Genomic DNA, 20,019 nt, shown 5'->3' on the forward strand with positions numbered 1-20,019 from the left:
CAGCAAAATTCGGTTCGGGTATACCCGAATTTGAACAGCCATATTCGGGTCGAATATAGGGACAACCCGAATTCGAACATCAACACTACTTATAATGCTCTAGTTTTAGATTTCAAAAATTGAGGAGATATGCCAGTTGCATCATAACTGTTTGGGTATTGTGTATGGTTATATTTCACATACCTAGGATGATTTGACTGTACATTTAATGTAAACATAGTTATTGGCTGCCACAAATAATAATCAAATATTTCTTTGTGCAGGGTGCTAAAGGAGACAGTATTCAAGGTCCTCCTGGCCCACGTGGACCACCAGGACCTCCTGGCACAGGATATGAGGGAAGACAAGGACCACCTGGACCACCGGGACCTCCAGGTCCACCTGGATCACAATCTTATCCTGGACCTGGGCCCAATAGACCAGGTTAGTAATAAAGAAGTGTAAACCTGTTTTTTGTCAATGGGTGAGAAACTGTATCTTTAATATTTAGTAATCTTTAGTAATAGAAAATTATAATATTATAATATCTTTAGTAATAGAAAATATTGTTTTTATTTTTCACAGTTTTAAGCATTCCAGGACCACCAGGACCCCCTGGGCCACCTGGACCCCAAGGAGGATCAGGAGGATATTCTACGGTGAGCTTAAAAACTGCATTTCTGTAGCTTACACTGGAAGAGTTCACACTTATTATAGGCACAATGTGCAGTAACTCAATGCAACTGATTATAAAATGATCTCTAGTTACATAAAATAATATCTCATTTGTTGCCATTAGGGACATTTTGCACTGATTTTTATCAATAAAGCTAAAAGCTAACGTTTTATTTTACATTTCTTAACAAAAATGTACATTATTGTTAATGAAACATGGAATACTATAATGGAATTACTGAGCCAAGATCTGGAACCAAGGCAATTGGTATCCTGATGGGCATCAGGGTCTCAGACCTGAGACTATCAAAGTGCTGCCATTCCCTAACCCCCACTGTAGATCATGTACGCCTGATAATAAAGCAAGCAGAAAGCACTTCAAATCACAAACAAAGCATGGCACAGCATTGTGTTGGCAAGACAGTTCTGATATATAAGTGCAATGGTTACAAAATGTAGGTTTGGGAGTTTTTTTTGGAAAAAGCCACTATATGTGACACAGGCTTGTTAAGACCCTAACAATCTGTTACTTACTGTTTGAAGAATGACTTCTATAGTAATATCTCTATGCAATATTGTGTTTAAATGCCCTCTCATCCTATACCTTTAGGCCACAGTGTTGCAGAGCTATCAGACCATGCTTAATCTGCGCCACTCATTGCCGGAAGGGACCCTTGTGCTAGTACTGGAACAAGCAGAGTTGTATGTACGAGTCAGAGATGGCTACAGAAAGATTCTTGTAAGTATTAACATTCTGGTGTTAAATTCCAATGTTAATGGTTAATTTACAATCAGTTGATTACATCCTATTTATGCTGACCTCTCATATTCTAAATATCAATCAATATTAATTTCTATCTAGCTTTAAAAAAGGAAATACTCTAAGGACGTGTTTCTCTGCCTTTCTAACATGGGGGGAACCCTTGTAATAATTGCAGGTCTTCGAGGAACTGCTATAAAAACTACACCCACAGCTCATCGTGGATTAGCTTGGTGATCAGTAGAATAAATTGTCACCCTTACAAATAGCTAAAAAGATCAAAAAGTGTCAATTAAACTTACATGGGGCACAAACTGCCTAATGATCAAGGAACTGCTAGGAGAACCACTAGAAACCTGGTTGAGAAACACTGCTCTAGTGGCAGATTCATTCAGTTGTAGTTCTTCACTGCACACATGTTAATATACATTACATCAGCACAATTTTTAATGAGCGTTTAACACAATTGTTTAAGGGACTCCTTTTTATTTATTATGTTCTGCACCACAATGTATAGTGCGGTCAAAAGAAATGGCACCTCTAAGTTATGTGCCTTTAGCTAATACAGCTGTTTTACTGTATGCTAACCTAACACACACCTGGCAACAAACCATGAAATACCTACTTTTAGATAAACTTGCTGACAAATATGAACAAAGTGCTTTAAGGATAAAAAGTAAATTGCCCATAGTACATCTAAGAAAGAGATAGTGTTAGGGACAACAAGATTAGAAATACGCTATGAAACCAGTCATTAATTCTGGAAATACTCTAGCTAGACACAAGAAGTACATTAAAAGCTATCTGTCTGATTTAAACTTTGTACTTTGATCCTGAGCAGAGTAAAAGTAGTTACTGGAGCACTCCCTGATGCTTGGCTTTCTTAATGCAGTGCATGCACAATCTTGAGCGGGTTTCAGCTCCTCTAATTTACACAGCCCTAAAACAGCATTGTCCAAGCAGGGCATTTTTGACATTTAGCATAGGTGCAGATGGAGCATTTATCACTTTTCGGTAATTGTTTGCATTTTTTCCATATATACTATATAGGACTTTTACACATTTAGAAAGAAAAGTACATTTTAATTTTGATATTTGTATATTAAAGCTATTAAGACTTTGATTAAAATATATTTAAAATTGATTTTTTTTATTTTTTAGCTTGGAGAGTATGCAACTGGTAATGGTCAGGTAGGCCTCCTTCCTTTGATCTTAGTGCCTTAGTCTTGTAGTTGTCCATGTCTGGTTATTTAGTTAAATGTCTTTTTTTATAGGATAATGAAATTGCTGCAAATCAGCCTCCTGTGGTCATTTATCCCTCTGGTAGCAGAGACTCTGGATCCTATCAGTCTACAGATGTTTTTGTTCCTCAGCCCCCAAGGAATGAAGCACCACCACAAGTAAATCTCCATCCTCCACAGCCACCACCTCAAGTCTTCCCCAGGCCAGTGGAACCAGAGCACAGTGCTCCCATACACACACACCAGGAATACCAGGCCGCAGTAAGTACAAGATAGAAACTGCCAAGTCTCATTCCTTCCTTTCTTGGCTTGCATAATAACATGTCATATTACCTGTTGCAGCTACACTTAGTGGCCCTGAACGCACCCCTCACAGGCAGCATGCGCTCCATACGTGGCGTGGACTTCCAGTGCTTTGAACAAGCCCGCAAAGCTGGACTTCATGGAACATTCCGAGCATTCCTTTCTTCACGTCTTCAGGATCTATACAGTATTGTCCGCAAGGCTGACAGGCTATCTGTGCCAATTGTCAATCTCAGGGTATGTATTGATGTAGCACTTGGTGTGGAAACTGTAGACAATAGCAATAAGCAAGATTGTAACTTCTTTTCCTGGGGGTATTGTAAAAACCCCTGCCTTAGCATACATGGAATAACACATGGAATAATACTCAGCTGATCATACCTCTGCCCTGTATACAGACATCAAATAAAAATTATTGCCAACAATTAAAGTGAATGAACGTTCTCAGTAGGAAACTGCCAATCGCACAACAACTTAATCTTGTCTATTCAGAGTGCAGCCCGATTGCCAAAGTGAAGATATCATCCCAAGCATCCTGCCATGATGTCCTGTGATATCTGAAGATTATAACATTGGCAGATTTTGAAGGCCACTTCTGTCAAACCTTCCTTTATATATCTGATTTTTCCTATTTACTGATGTTCATATTTACTGTTGTCCTGACGTCACTGCCAATGGGTTGTAAAGAAATATCTGTACACATCAGCACAATACAGATGGTGATTGTTGCATGAAGCTGCCAAGATGAATTGCTTGTTGCTTCATGGGATAATCAAGCATCTCCATTTGCACACCTTATAATGAACATTGTTTCAGTTGTTCCCTTTTTAAATGACATGTGTCTAGCATTGTGTTTTACATCTGATATGCCAGAAAGTTTAAAATGTTAAAAGAGAAAGTCTTAATACAACTGCTGAAATTCTAGTCTCTTGGCTGTCAGTGCTGATGGCAGACTTTCAGCATGTGTCCTGAAACAAGTGTGCAGATTTGGTATTATGTTTTCTGTTATTGCAAAATCTTTAGGTTCAGCGATTTAGAAAATATCGAGTCTGAAATTTAGCATAACTACAAATTAGCAATTTTTGATAGTGACCAACTTTGGCTGACTTTTAATCTTGCTCTTATTTTTTTCTTTCACATTTATCTGTCTACATACTCTTTATCATGATTATGTGACGAGTGTCTTTGTATTGTAGGATGAAACGCTGTTTGATAACTGGGAGGCCCTTTTCTCCGGCTCCGAAGGACAGATGAATCCAGGAGCTCGTATCTACTCTTTTGATGGAAGGGATGTTGCAACTGATTTCACTTGGTAAGACCTAATTCTGCCCTAAATAAATAATATTGCCGTTGTTAATATACATACTGGAAACAATTGCTGAGCTTCTTCATTAGCTGGAGGTCTACTGCTAGAATACCAGTTCAATATAGCAATGAATTTGCTATATGAAAATACCAGAATGTGTAACCTAAAGCCTCTTTCCCATTCGGAACGTTCGTCGTTCGTTTTCCGACGATAATAATTGGAAGTGTGTACGTAGCTTAAGGCTCAGAGACTACAAAAGGCCATTTTAACACATTATGCAAACATAGTCAGCTAAACAATTACATACCATTCCATCACAGAACCGCATGAATGTAAGCAGAAAATAGCTGCAAATCAGTGGGACCGAAATGCCGGTTTATGTCGCACATTTGCAAACTTTGTCATGTAGTTAAGGTTTACATTTACTTTTTTTAACATGTCCTGTTTTTGTTCACTAGGCCCCAGAAGATGATCTGGCATGGATCTGACAGCAAGGGTCGTCGTCTTACGGAGAACTACTGCGAGACCTGGCGCACAGATGAAAGCATAGTCACCGGCCAGGCTTCGTCTCTCACAAATGGGAAGCTCCTAGAGCAGCGTCCTCAGAGCTGCAATAAGAACTTTATTGTCTTGTGCATTGAAAACAGCTTCATGCCCGCGGGTCAGAAGAAGTAGGAGCACGCTGAGCAGTCAGAGTGGTGCTAATGCTGACAGAGGCTGCACGCGGACTTTCTGAGATTCCTTCTTGCGTCCAGAGACCAAAGAGTGTTTGAAGCTGCTCTTCTGTGAACATTTATGTGCAGCGTTACTGTCCCTTGGCTTCATGAGGCCACATCACTAGGATACACTGTCTGAGCTATTCCCTGCCTCAGCTTGACAACAGAACTTTAAAAAACAAAATTCCAGTTTTTACATTCTGAATTTTACAGGCTGAAAATCTAAAACCATCATAAGAATCCAGATTGTAAACATTGACCCTATTTGTGCCCCTTCTACTGAAAGCCCTGTCTTGTCCAGAGCCAAAGGCGGCCTGTAACCAAACTGTCCTCGGAAGAACCAGCCTGAGCGCAGATGTATATTGGATGCACAGCTCATTGACGCATCCATGTTGGAATAGCCTTTTTTTTATTATGTAATATTTAACCACTTGTAGTTACAGAGACACACACATATCCCTTCATTAATCTTTTGTAAATGTCTGTTTCCTAGGTTTCTATGTCAAACATCTGGTGATTACCACTATATTTATTAGAGTTCAGCTTCTTAGGAAACTTTAAAGATGTTGTACCTACAGTATCCAGTATTTACTGAGCAGCCTTCAGACTTAGGAACGCTTCTAAAGTGTTGTCTGTAGGTTGATTATTGCAGTAAATGCTGTGTGTCACTGTGCTGAGGCTGCTCTATACTTGACCTGTGCAGCCTGACGAGGGTACTTTGGAACTTTTTATGTGTTATTCAGGAGGTATACGTTTTTAGAAATCATTGTTATATATTTTCCTAACCATGCTTCAGAATGAGATGAAGATCGTGCACATTAGCCTGAGATTTCCCAGCTCTACTCAGAATAAAACTAAGCAGAATTCAAATTTATACAGTAAAAAGTATACCTAAACCAAAACATTTTTTTTATTTAAACTTTTTAATTTTATTTTTTTTAATGAACAGGGCAGGGTATAGTTAGGACCCTGTCATGTTTTCTATGATCCATTGGGAGGGGTTTCCATCACTTTTTGTCCTGTAGCCATATTAGTGAGGGGCATTCCCCTTCAGCCAATTGTATTTTCAAAGTGTCCCAACTAGAGATTCCCTTTATTACTACTGTTTTAATGCTTTACAATTTACAATTACTTTCTTTACATTGGTGAATAGAACAAATAGAGAGGTGAACCCTTCTAATCCAGACACACGAAATATTAGGAACCTGTTGGAAGTTCAAGCTCTCCTCAACTCTATACAGAACTTAGTTTAGGTTTACTTCAAGGCCTAATATTGAAGCTAGATGGTATTACTGAAATTAGACTCAGTTCACTAAGCTAATCCAATGTTTTATTTGCCATATTAGTTGTTTATTTCTGCTGTCATTGCTAATAATTCTCATTATTGTTTTTGCCAAAGCTGTAACAATGTGTGATGGGATCCCATTAAAAAAGGGGCCTTCCTGCATTTCAGAAACAAATCCTCCAATGATACACAATACTCATTTTACTAATGAACCCTACCTAAATATGTCTTGGCCTTTGAGACCCTCCGGACCTAATATATATATATATATATATATATATATATATATATATATATATAAACATATTCTGCTATAGGTCTGATTTCATTGTTATAGCTTAGTGAATTGAACCTATTGTCTGAAACAAAGCTTTGCTTCATTACTACATTGTACCAGTAGGAGGAGTAAGCATACCACTAGATTACTTATGCTCTAATCCCCAGTAAAATATAAAGAAGACTTTTTTTGGTCAGTTTTGCTAAAACCCCTCCAGTGCAAATGCAGCGCTGATTTAGGTAAAGCGCCCATTAATACACACCCTTTATTGTGTGCACTAAACTGGTTCAAATACCTTCTTTTTCCAGCACAGAGCTAGCCAGACTGTCAGTACTGTCACTGTTTACAAGGTAACTGCAATACAAATCTGCACAAAATGTGTCTGCCCCATTTATTTTAATAGTGTCCACTCTGCTACAGTTGCTGTTTGCTAACCCAATTCTGAAAATCTTTGTGGTCTGGTTATTAGGCTAACCCACAAAGTCACTGATGAAGAACAGATCTGAACGTATTGAGGCAAGGGAGGTCAGACAGATAATTAGCATTTTTAGACTGCAGCAACGGTGCCGTGTTGCATTTGGGGGTCTTTGAAAACCATCTTTGTAAAAATAGACTTTATGTAGGACCAGGATTGTAGGGTTTTGCTGGGAACGATCAAGGAAAGGGCCATGACAACCCTAAAGAATAACAGCTTAAGCCAGATCATAATGTTAGGGGTTGTTACGTTCTCTCCCATCGCTGTAAACAAAAGCCATCAGAGAGAAAAAGGGACAATTGATTGGGGAATTCATTGAAAACTTACAAGATTTAAAGAATAGGTATTGATTTTTTTCTGTTTTATTCCTCTTAAGCTATGTTTTTAGAAATGGGTGTAAGTAGCCTTTATATTGCATTGTTACCTGTATATAAAGGAAGGTGCTGTATGTATGTGTTAAGGGCTGCAGTCTGGTTGTTAGAGTGCCTTAGCAGAGTACACATTAGTTGTAGGCCTTGTGCAGCTGGGAATGCACATAGGTGTTTAATGCTAGTAAGTCACCAGTGAACATGCATATCCCTCATTTTGTCTAAAAGGTGCTAAAAACTTTATTTTTTTAAATGCTTTTAGAATATTTTAAGACAGGAAACAGATGGAAGTCGTCTACCGTAATCTTTGTATTTTAAAGAAGAAAATCAAGCCTGTGGATGTTTCAAGTTCATGTCTATAAATACTTCCTAGGACTAATGTGTGGTGTGGTCTTTTTTTTCTGTCATTTCGTACCCAGAAGCAATAGTCCCATCACCGGAATGCTTTTCACAAATTTACTCTAAAACTTGTTTTATTCACAGTATGATATAAAAAGAATCTGCTACACAAAGAATTAGATTTTTAGCAAAAGATTTTTTTCTTTCAAATCTTAGCACATATACATGGAATTGATTTTGGGGTCTCCAATACAATGATCTTTGCAGCTTACAAATAATAAACCATAGGAGCTCTAACTTTCAGAGACTAAAGTAAAGTTTGTTTTTTTAATAATCATCTTGATTAATAAATCATCTGCTTTTTTTTATATCATTTTTCCACTGATATCTGGATAACTTGACTATTTCTACAAGGTTGAATCACCCTAAGCAATCATATGAGATGGACAAGTCTGACTGTTTTGAGCAGATTACTGAGCTACAGATTCTGTTATGATCAGCCTTACTTTTTCTTTACATCTTTCAACATCAAGTTTTGTTTTTTTTTTGGAATGATCCACGATTCAAAATTGGCCCGATAAACAAAAAAAATTAGTTTCTTTGGGTTGTTTTGATATATTGTAAAAGATGAGAAAAAAAATTTCAAATTTTAGGACACCTAGCTGTTAGTGCTATAGGTATCCATACTTGGGTCCATCCATACTTAAAACTTGGGTAATATTGAACCATTTTTTTTACCCTCTTTTATTATGCCTCAACTGTCTGGTGCCCCTTTAATGTGACCCAGCTTTCTAGTGCCCAATGTTTTCTAAGGCGTGCAATCACTTGTAATTTTTGTAGTGTAATCATTTAAGCTTAGTTAACATTACAGTAAAAAACAAAACAAAAAAAACTGGCATTTACAGCTTCTGAGTGTCTGCTGGCAACCATTAGACCCTGGAAAAGTAGTAACAGGCAGCAACTACTAGGCATTTTCAGGCCTTTTCAAGTGGGTTTTTTACTTTTTTATTGAAACTACATGCAAATGCTTAAAACACTTTCATAGCAGGTAACAAACCACCCTTAAACATTTCACATGGCATCTGAAAAAAATGCACAATGTTTCTGCCTCCCATCACCTGAGGACAAAACAACTATTTTTTCCCCAAAGTTACCTATTTTTTTCCAAGACTTTTAAACTGCTGTGAACTAAGACTTATGCAGTAAATCTACACTTTGGTACACCAGAACTCCTCTGTGGGCAGCAAATATTAACTGACCTGTACTGCAGCTCTGTCATACCTTTTCAGCATGGTGGCTTATGATGAGAGCTGCCAGCCTGTCTGTTCTACTCCCAGAAAATGGTAAGTGGCAAAGATCCATAGTGCAAATCTTCCTTCCACTGCCAGCAGAGTCATTGGGCTGCTTGTACTCAACAACATCTCACTCCACACAAAGCCAAGCCTACGAAGCTGTCCGATGATGGCTACTGAAGAGTACCAAGTGGTGAGCCTGACTCAAAAGGGCTGGGAAGAACAGTGCTCTTTGTTTTATTTTATTATATTATCTGTGTAAAAGCCTGACCACAAGAAAACAAAACCTGTTCCAAACTTGTATAAATATGGAAAATGCAATTTACTCCAATACTTTTATATATAAGCTCATTATTGCTATGATGACCAACTTATTTTTAGTACCTTAGTACTGTGGACCAGAGAAGTGCCAGAAGCAGTGAAGCATAGTTTTAAATAAGTGCTAAATAACTTCAAGAGATTGATGAGACAGCATTGGGGACATCCCTACAGCCAACTTTTAGTTTTAGAGCAGACCGACATGTTCTCTTTGCTTTTACCCTGATTCCTAGCCAAAACAATTATCACGTTGGATGCAATTCTAATAAAATACACAAACAGTACAGACAAACACAATTCAAAGCCTGTGTTTTTATTTTGGTCCAAGTATTACAGTAAGCATGAAGCAAAGCACACAGCACCGCTGTGTTTCCTTTGGTGATCATCACAGTTCAGTGTACATAAAGATCTATAAAAACTGTAAGTGCACTTTTTACCCCATCAAAGGAGCCCATTACTCATTACCTACTAGGAAGTGTTTCCTATAATGCCTGTAATTTGTTTACAAATTGGCAGTTTACACCTGTACTTCACAGTTACTAGTAATGTCAATGGCCCATGCATGTTCCATAGTAGAACGTCTCGGTAAAGCCAACGTTTCCATACAGACATTTCCAAGTTTTATTTAAAGCCCAAATCTAGTCAGCTTGGCAGAGAGTAAGGAAAAGTCTCACCAACAAAAATCTGACAGAGGACTCATCACCCCTCTGAATGGCGTTAGATTTTAGGATATTACTGCACTTTGATTTGAATGAATAAATTCCATATTGCACAGATCTGTTCATCAACATCATTATATCAGTGCAATGTTTTAAAACTACATGGATTCAGAAGTTATGATAAAGAATGTAATTAAAGGTATCTGCTTAAACTGGTAGAGCCAAAAGAAATACTTTTCTAGGTCTGATAATTTTATTACACGAAAAGGTCTATTTCCATGATATATGTAAAATATTTGTTTCATGGAAAACCAAAACCATATTCCTGAGAGCCTTCTGTTGCACTTTACTAGATTGGATGCAACCACCTGCAGGCAGTGCCCGCAGTCACATGGATTGAGTCAAGGCTTTGCCCTACCAAGTTCTCCTGTATTGAGGTTGTACAAGAGGAAAGAATCGCACACTGTGCTTACAGTTTATTTCCTAATACTAGCACAGCCTTGTCTTGCTATTCCTAAACTTATCTGCTACCGACAGTAGCCCCGTTTGCAGCACAATCTGGCTGTGCATGGGCTAATACTGGAATACCGTTTTTACCGAAGTCTGACCATGAGAAGACTTCATGCTTGGGACTCTTTGGCAACAATTAGATCAGCTGCCCCCTTTTGTTCAGTGGCTGTTTCTGGCGGCTCCTGAATGTTTGATTCAGTGTTCTTCTGTCGCACGTATCTGGCGATAACCCAGATTGATGCTCCAAGGTATACAACAGCTAGCAGTGTAAAGTAGCCAAAATAGACATAAAACTGAAAGAGGAAAAATGAAAGAAAAAACAAAACAGGAATTGTTAATATGTTCCTACATATACTTGGAATGTTTGCAAATCAGGCAAATGTCATTATGCGATATGTAATAGCACAAAGAAGCCAAGCAGTAATAATCTTACTTTAACCTAACCAAACAGCTGGAAAGTGGGCCGTGATTTGACTCTGCACAGTCACTAAATGAAGTCCTTTCATACACATATAGTAGTATTACATTGACTGCTGCATATTCACCAGCCTAAGTTTCACAGAGCAGAGAATCTGTAACATGAATGGTTAGAATCTGACTGGCTCTGGGTAGCAGGTTTATTCTTCATTGTTCAGTTTTCATTTAAACGCTCCACTGTGAATTATACATACAGAAATATAAAAAGCTGCAGTTGCCAATTAGTTTTAGATGAGAGGCTGTATTTGATAGTCTTACTTAACTATTAAATGAGTCACTGATCCAGAACAATCAAAGCAGGCCAGAGATCCTAAGTTGATGGGCTGCACAATTGTTTCAGGCCAGTGATTTAGTAAGTGACGAAACAATGAAGCATGACATCCCAGAGCTTTCACCTTTTACTTTTAAACAAAGTGCAGTTATCCCATATGGCCCCTTGCCTGACCTAAACTAACCCAACCTCCCCCTCTATAGATGTAAATTTCCAACCAGTCCCATAAACTGGTACTTTATCCACTGACCCTGGAACACAGTCCCACAGAAGTCTATGGTGCTGTAATCCAAAGGCACAATTAAGACAATTAAGTGCTTGTGTTAACAAGGAGCAGGACCGCAGCTAGTAGATCTCTCTAAGTACACATCTGTGAAGAAGTACGGGTTAGTTTTAGGGGTCAAATGGTGTACACACTGCATGATGTTTGAAAATGCAGTTATCCTCTAACCATGACAGAGTTTTTTTTTTCATTTTTCGTTTTAAATGTTAAACTGTGCAGTTTAGTTCTGATGTTAAGTAAATAAATAGCAACAATTTCAAGGCCCAAGTTTGAAATGGCAAGAAACTAGTTCCCAACATTCTCCTTACAGCAGGAGTCAAAACAATCATCACTGGAGACATGGGAACAACCACTGTTTACTCCTTACAAAGAGAGCAGAGTAAGGTGCTGCTCACCCCTCCTTTTTCCTCCCCACTCCATACAGCAGAAAGCCGCTGTGTGTACAGCACTTGTTCATTCATCTGTCACTGAATTAACTAGTTTTTGCAGCGGTTCCTCAAGACCATACAACTCTGGGGTAAAACAGTTGAGAAAGTTTGCTCTACTTTCATGTAGTGATTCCTCCAGGCTCTAGTGACACTGGTGATCTAAATATCCACATTTATCCTCACTAAATGTTTAATTTAAAAGAAAATACCACTAGTTTTTAGTTCTCAGAGTAAGAAATGGACAAAGTGTATAAATTACTTTGCTAAGTGAATTTGTCCTATTGACTTAGTAAATCAATCCCAACGTCTCAAGTAAATGGTGTATGTACTGTTTTCCACAATCACTTCTATATTACCTGGGGATGTACAGAAAGTGCCAAGCCTCTTCTGTCAGCAATCACAACTGTAATTATAGACTTCAAGATTGTAGCAAAAAATGTGTTAACCCCAAACACCAATGCACAAAGTTCCTTTGACAAAGAGCTTGCAATCTGGAAACTGAAACAAAATATAAAATTAACATCATTAGTATCAATAAGTCAACTTAAAAAAAAAAAACAGGTAGGTATATATTTAGGGGCCCCACCCCAATGCTCCTTGCTATGTTAGTGGCTCCGGGGTCCCCAATTTGCATTTTCAATTTAGGACTCCTAGTTGCACTTTCCTCTGAAACAGCAACCCATAAGTTCATTTTTCATAACTTTTCACATTTGTGACCCCCATATCTTGAAATTCTTTAAAGCTGGGAAATTGTAGTAACTAGTATCTATGAGAGTCCCCCGTGCACACTGAAAATTACAGGTCATTGTGACATACAGTTTAGGAGATATGGAGGTTTGTACACAGAGGGATGTGAGGATGCAGAATGACATGCAGACATCACACACAGCTCTAGCAGTAGATACATTTCACAAGCAGATTTTTTTTTTTTTAAATGAAATCGTAGCTTGTGCTATGAGATAGGGGCAGGGCTGCCTGTGTCCCAGCAATCCTCTGAACGGATGACACAGAGCACAGATGGCACAGAGCAGCCTCACTGAGAATAATAATATTAATAATCCGTGGCGAGGAGAGGTGTGGGGGGGGTAATCACAGCAGCCGGGTGGAGCAACCAGCTAAAACCCTCTGGGGAGAACTATGATGTGTATAGATTTTCCAGGTTATTTACTTAAAGCATAACAGCCAGGCAACATAATATGTTATAGGTGGAGATCAGCAATGGCAGTCGCCAAACTTAAGAGTGTGTTTACTTTAAAAATCCCCAGGACAGTTGCTAGAATTCTTATCGATTTCAGTAGTGTTCTCCTTTCTTTGACACTGCAGTGGACACAGAGGGATTATATAAAACCTTCTGACGAGAAAGTTCTAACAAGAATTTTTTCAGGCCTATTTTACTTGAAGCGTCTTTTTGATTTGAACTTTCAAATGTTCTGAAAAAAGTGCCAAGTGTTGTACACACACCAGATTGTCGTATGATGTTGTATGATTCCCTGAGGAGATTATCAGATGGGCATCATCTGACGTGTGTACATAGTTTAACTGTCACTAAATATCTTAAGTATCCAATGTAAACAGAAGGCACTTACATGGCAATGGGAACCAGGAACTGGTAAGAGCTGCGGAAAATAACATAAGCCACATAACACACCCAGATATTCGTAGTTGTGTTCATGAGTAAGAGAAGTCCAGCCTGCAAAGCCGTCACTGACCCGATGACCAATTCTGACCACAGACTCCAGCGGATCTTCACATAGCCAGCAGCAAACGAGGTCATGGCTCCTAAAGACGGAGGAAAAAGAAGTCACTGACACTAGCCTGAGGAACAAAAAAAATAAGAAACCTTAAAAGCAATACATTTTATTCAAGAAATTACTGATTTTTTATGTTAGGATGGAATTAGAATACATCAATTTTCAGTGCCAGGACACCAGTGCAGTAGTCTAAAGCTACGTACACACGGCAGATTTTTAAAATCTGCCGTGTGTACAGTTGGTGTCGTCCATCGTCCGAACGACCGTCCTGCCGGATCCACGGACGATGAACGACAACCGATCCTAATGAAAGGGAAGGGGGAGAGCGCGCAGCAGGATGCCGCTCCATCGCTTTCCCCCTCCCCTCTCCATAGAGCATGAACGGTGCTGTATGTACAACACCGTTCATGCATCGTGCAGTCCCTTGTCGTTGGAAAGGATCGTGAAAGATCCTTTCCAACGACAAAAATTGCAAGTGTGTACGCAGCTTTAGTCTGAGAAATTTGCCAAATGCAAATAGAAGTCTTGCATTTCTGAAAGAAAAACTTAATCTCCTAACTTAATCTCCTAAACTCTACCTTAATCTGCCCCTACAAAGTGCACCAAATCAGGCTCAGATAGAGACATATATCACAAGCCAGATAAGAAATGCTACTGGTCCTTAATAGCAAACTGGTTGGCTACCAAATTCACAAATTTGCACAGCCCATTCTGAAACTTACCAAGAAGTGTTGAAGCAGCATCGACTCCCCCATTATATACCCTTCGGTTGTCTACGGCAGGGTAAATCTCATTCCACAGAATCTGCACATAGTATAGCATAAGATAGTAGCCAGCTGAGTTAAAAATCCACCAAAGAGACCAGAGACGTAATTGGGGATGACGGAAGATTCCCTTGAGCTCAGTGAGCATACGGATGAACACCGAGTCTCTCCATCCAGAGAACCAGCCACCAGCCTTGCCTTCAGGATTCATTTTTTGCAGCTCAGAATGGTTGATTCCATTCTCATGCTTAGCTACACTTTTATTGAAAAAAAGGCTTTTTTTGGGGCGCTGCAGAAACAAGGTGAGGATCAGTCCAAATATCATAAAGGCAAGAGAAATATAGTTCAGAGTCTGAAAAGGGACACCACCCAATGTAACACAAAGCTGTCCGAGAACGGCACTGATGAAGACTCCCAGGAGCACAGAGGACCGGGAATACCCTGCTGCTCTTTGATACCTGGAAGGGGAAACTAATGAGAAGATATATGAAGAGTAGGCAACACGGGCTGCCATGGTGATGCCATAGAAGAACTCCATGAACTGCATTGCAATGACATCAGTACCAAAGATAAGCAGCAACCAGACTGAGATGTGACTGAGGCTTTGCAGGATCAACACTGGTTTATAGCGCAGGTAATCTGTCAGCAGGAAAACTGGCACCAACACCACCATGTACGAGTAACTCAGCACTGGAGTAATTTCATTGGTGACCTAAGAGGGGAAAAAAGGTTAAAAATAAGTACCTATAAGACAAGAAAGGTTTGACTTGAGTTGACTAAAAAGATGTGATATGTAACGGGACAAAAAAAAAAAAAAAAAGACAGAATAGGCCAAATAGGCTATAAAGCCCATTCTAAAACAGGACCTGCTCTAGCCTCAAAATTGAAAATGAAGGAGCAACAGCAACTTAGTGAGGTTTTTATTAATGTTTTATTAGCATAAATTTTTTATAGCACCAACATATTACGCAGGCCTTTACAAAGTCTGTACTCATGTCACTAACTATCCCTCAAAGGGGCTCACAATTTAATATCTTTACCACAGTCATATGCCATTAAAACAATCTAGGGATAATTTTGAGGGGAAGCCAATTTATCTAACTGCATGTTTTTGGGATGTTGGAGGACACCAAAGTGCCCAGAGAAACCGACACAAACAGAACATACAAACTCCATGCAGATAGTGTCCTGGTCAAGATTCAAACCTGGGACCTAGCGCTGAAAAGGCCAGAGTGCTAAACTCCGAGCCAACCTTACCGCTCATCTCACAAGTCACCTCTGTGGTTGTGCCCAATGTAGAACAACAGAGCCTTAAAAGGTGAAAAGGTCTGACGTTCCTTCACTTGGTCTTAGTGCAGGAGTATTTTTCAACAATGATTAAGATGCAGCAAATATTTTGAATTTTGTAATAGCAATGTACACATTCTACATTGCTGTAAATAATATAAATCAGTACATAAAATGTGTCAACATTTACAGGATTGGCATTCGATTGTGTATTACATTAATTAGTTTCACCTTCAACCATGCTGCATGTGGAATCAGATTTTTTAAACAACGAAAATATAATTTTTAAGAACCATCTACTCTTCTTCTTAGAGAGGTCACCTGTGGAAAAGTTACGTTTCGGCAAGATTAATACCATTTTCTTGAAGCCTATAAAGTATATTGAAGTCTGCTAACAGCTTGTCAAAAGCATTGCAACTCAGCCAAATCTGTGAGCTGGAAGACTCTTTATTGTAAAAGAGAATTGCTCTTCTCCATTATCACAAACTTATTTGTCTGTTTGCAAACTTCTCCAGAAAGCACACACAGCTCAGTGTATATGCTCACATTCCTTGAGGCCAGAATGAACCAACTTACAAGCACATACATGGGAGTTATGTCATTCTGGCCTGCCCAATTAAAATGACCAAAGATCCTAAACCTGAAAAACTGTGCATACACGGCTCAGTGTAGGATCCCAGCATCCCTCTGGGCTGCCAGGGCTGAATGAACTCCTGTGCAGGAATCCATGTTTGGGAGTTATGTCATTCCAGGCCAGTTGAAGTTGGTTGAAGATCAGACACCAAGAGGTTTACTGGGTGAAGATGGTGTAACCTAACTAAGTGTGGACAGGTTAATAGTTACATAGTAGGTTAGGTTGAAAAAAGACATAGGTCCATCAAGTTCAACTACTAGGGAAATGATAGGGACATTAGATTGTAAGCCCCTTTGAAGGATAGTTAGTGATATGACTATGGGCTTGCAAAGAGCTGCGTAATATTTTGACACTATATAAAGTAAATAAAAAATAAATAATGAGGATTCCACAAAGAGAAAGAACAAATGACCGGACTGAATTAGCAAAGGAAAGTACTTATTCATGAAAAAACAACTTTAACATGGAACTGAACTCAAAAAGTTAGGATGTATTATGTTGATACGGAACATGCAGCACTTTGAAACAAGAACCCTCTATATTACATTCCATCTAAAAAATAGCAGAGTACTTCCTGGTATGTCAGCGTGCCCAGGCACTGATGTGCCAACACTCTCATCGTTATATATATACTGTTGACTCTGATTGCTAGTGTCAGGAGAAATTTTCTGTGCTTGAGGCTAAAATGAGGAACCAAAGCCCTGACTTTACCCCAAGATGAATACCTCCATATACAGAGACAGAACAATTCATGATAAGTCGCGAATCATCTGCAGGAAGACCTCAGGCAGTACTGATGACCAGTAATTTGCCTTCTGCCTACCTTTTTGCACCACTGCCTTCAGAGCTCAGGTCCTCTGGATATTCATAACAGGACAGTCCGGTGAATATCTTGTATGGAAAGGACAACAGATTCACAAAAGGCATGAAAGAGGCCATCTATGTTAACCTTCCCTAAAAGGGGATGAAAGCCTTCTGTTACCCACCTATAACACCATTTATCCATCTCTGCATATGTGACAGCAACTAACACCATGAGCCACATACATGATAAAATTAAGTGTTATCATGGGATTTAATTTGATTTTTAAAACCCATTTACTACCGCCTTCCATCCTGTCCTTGGCAATCAACATCTGGTTGACAAATTTGACTGACTGGTTTATTATCACTAACTTACCTTTGTGACTATAAATAGAATTCTCCTGATACTTATTAGGACTGGAGATGCTGTGAAATACCCTCAACATTATAAAACTAATCCAGTTGAATATACCTTGTTACTTCATTCTACAGATCATCTATAATTTTATAGTTCATGAACTTCTGGCATAATGCACTGCTCCTGTAATACACAGCAAGTTCTGAGGCGTTATTATTCTTGTGACTAGATGACTGAAGTCTGCTTTAAAAGAATGGACAAAGGTTACAGTTCACATGCTTTCGCAGCAGTTTAGCTCTTACAACATTCCTCAGCAAGTAAAGCATGGGCAAAAATCCTTCTAAACATCTGCCAAACCTCCTGATTACAGAGTACTGAATAAATGCTCTGCGGTGTTAAAGCGGAACTAAACTGAAAATAAAAACACACTTACCTTTACTCCATCAGGAGGTTTCTTCGTTTGGGTCGTGTGTCGTCCTGGCGCAGAGGAAGCGCCGGGCACTAACAAGACCCCATGTAAAAGCCTGCTATTGCTGTTCTCCTCCTAAAAAATGCTTGATACTTAGGTAATTTCAGCATGCAGCAAACATTGTAATCAATGTCTATTCTGCATAGATTCCTAACTTTTTCTGGAGGTCAGCAACAATTAACAATTACCTTCATAATTACCCTCATAATGCTGTCATGGTGGTTTTTTATTGAACAACTGCATTGTGAAATATGAATGATAGGAGAAACGTGTGAGATAGATAGAGAGATAGATAGATAGATAGATAAACTTTTTACACAGTCAGCTCTGTATATCAGAGCATTTCCCTATTTCAGTTAAAAAAAAAAATAAGAAATAATTATTAAAAAAAATAAGATCAGCAAAAAAGTTCTGATACGGATATATATACACACTTTACATGTTGCCTTTTACTCTTACCATACAAAACTCTGGCATACAGATCGCCTTTGAGGAAAAAAATGTAATACCTGCTCTTTGGTAAAATTCCTTTCATAGCTCAGTAGGTATGGAGTGATAAAACTTTCTCCAGGACGTATCTGGTTCATGAAGCCGTAGAAACAAAGGTAACAGAGCAGACACTTCCATCGCTGGTCATCAGCAGGGGCGGCCGATTGACCTTCTGAAGGAGAATGTGTTTCAACTACAGGAGATTGCTGTTCTTCCTCATTTGGAGATTCGGGCTTTTCATTTCTTTCACAGTCCGAAGCCATTGAAACATTTAACCTTGTAATAAAGGGAAAACACACACATTAGAATAATATTCTCAGAAATGTCAGCTTCTGAACAAATACATGTAATGTCTTCTATCCAGCCAGTAGGTGGAGCTGTTGTCATCTTTTCATTTGGAATGCATTGTATCGTTTTCAGCTATGCTGAACAAACTCGTTGCTTACAGAAGGTGAATGAATTGTCAGAGGTAGCTCAAAGGTTCAGTTAGATCAGCCTTTATTGACCTTTTCAATGCCTGAGAATTCTTGAAAAAAAAAGCTTTCAGCTCTTAAGGAACCCCTGCTATAATAACTATATCCACAGCTTATAGTGCAGTGGAAAGAATGTCTCTTACTCTTACATTGCTGACCAGTGTTACAAATGGCACCTTACAGATAGCATAAAAGAGAGGCACAGATTGTCCATGGTTCAAGGAATCCCTTACAACCTCTGGAGAAACCTTGAGGTTCTATGGAATGAGTTAGACAAATGAAGCCTCAAAGCAGCTGTGTGTTCAGCTAATCTATAAAACTCTGGGAATCCTTTGTCATGTACTTAGGACCAATACAGATCTATGCAGCTGCAATGTTTACCTTTGAACTACAACACACAGCAGATGCAGTACTTATACATTGGGATAGCATAGGGCATTGATGTGCTATTCAAATAAATAGCACTGTAACACACAAATGTTACACCTTGTACAGTGCCATACTGAACAGACCAATAAATAAAAAAAAATACAGCTTAACATTTTTTTTTAATGACGACCTTTCTGTCTGCAAGTGCAAGTGGCTGGTCATGCTGACCATTTGGCTGCACTTACTCGGATCACGTATGTATCTTGGTATTGTTCCAGGTAGTGGGGCCACATAACAGACAGCTAACAAATGAAAGAGAAGTCGGTAATGACAGTCCACATATATTTTACTAAAGGTTTACTGTTAAATTGTTACATACCATGAGTTAATTGTTGTTTTCACAAGATAAATATGTGTGTTGTTGTAACAAATGCAAAGAGCATTCATTACTGAACAGCATTGTGGCATTGAAGTGTGTCAAAGTTCATAAGGACCTGGCTCTGTCTGCTGTCAGTATATTTCTGTCTACAGAACTTAAACCGATAACAGGAAAGCCAAGCAATGTCCATCTGAGAGTAGAATGAGTGCAAACAAGCGGCTGATCACATCAGTGCAATGCAGTAAAACATGCCTGGTAATTTGTACTGCAAAGCATGGTA

General features: G+C 38.9%; 2 protein-coding genes across 4 annotated transcripts in view; one reads left to right on the forward strand and one right to left on the reverse strand.

Annotated features, from left to right (window-relative positions):
* The window catches only part of COL18A1 (collagen type XVIII alpha 1 chain), a 111,620-nt gene extending 103,860 nt beyond the window's left edge, over positions 1 to 7,760 (forward strand). For all 3 annotated transcript variants that reach the window (XM_072418435.1, XM_072418433.1, XM_072418434.1), the window contains 8 exons: positions 264 to 423; positions 565 to 638; positions 1,265 to 1,393; positions 2,576 to 2,605; positions 2,689 to 2,916; positions 2,998 to 3,195; positions 4,155 to 4,270; positions 4,723 to 7,760. In XM_072418435.1, the coding sequence (XP_072274536.1) occupies positions 264 to 423; positions 565 to 638; positions 1,265 to 1,393; positions 2,576 to 2,605; positions 2,689 to 2,916; positions 2,998 to 3,195; positions 4,155 to 4,270; positions 4,723 to 4,939 (1,152 nt within the window). In that variant the 3' untranslated portion in view covers positions 4,940 to 7,760. The remainder of the gene's footprint in view (positions 1 to 263; positions 424 to 564; positions 639 to 1,264; positions 1,394 to 2,575; positions 2,606 to 2,688; positions 2,917 to 2,997; positions 3,196 to 4,154; positions 4,271 to 4,722) is intronic.
* Positions 7,761 to 9,626: 1,866 nt separating this feature from the next.
* The window catches only part of SLC19A1 (solute carrier family 19 member 1), an 11,548-nt gene continuing 1,155 nt past the window's right edge, over positions 9,627 to 20,019 (reverse strand). The window contains exons 2-6 of the mRNA XM_072418437.1: positions 18,539 to 18,794; positions 14,436 to 15,189; positions 13,549 to 13,741; positions 12,319 to 12,460; positions 9,627 to 10,796 (exon numbers count right to left, since the gene is read on the reverse strand). Coding sequence (XP_072274538.1) covers positions 10,614 to 10,796; positions 12,319 to 12,460; positions 13,549 to 13,741; positions 14,436 to 15,189; positions 18,539 to 18,781 — 1,515 coding nt within the window. The 5' untranslated portion in view covers positions 18,782 to 18,794 and the 3' untranslated portion in view covers positions 9,627 to 10,613. The remainder of the gene's footprint in view (positions 10,797 to 12,318; positions 12,461 to 13,548; positions 13,742 to 14,435; positions 15,190 to 18,538; positions 18,795 to 20,019) is intronic.

The sequence above is a fragment of the Pyxicephalus adspersus genome, chromosome 7, assembly GCF_032062135.1.
Source record: "Pyxicephalus adspersus chromosome 7, UCB_Pads_2.0, whole genome shotgun sequence".
In the NCBI taxonomy this organism is placed as follows: domain Eukaryota; kingdom Metazoa; phylum Chordata; class Amphibia; order Anura; family Pyxicephalidae; genus Pyxicephalus; species Pyxicephalus adspersus.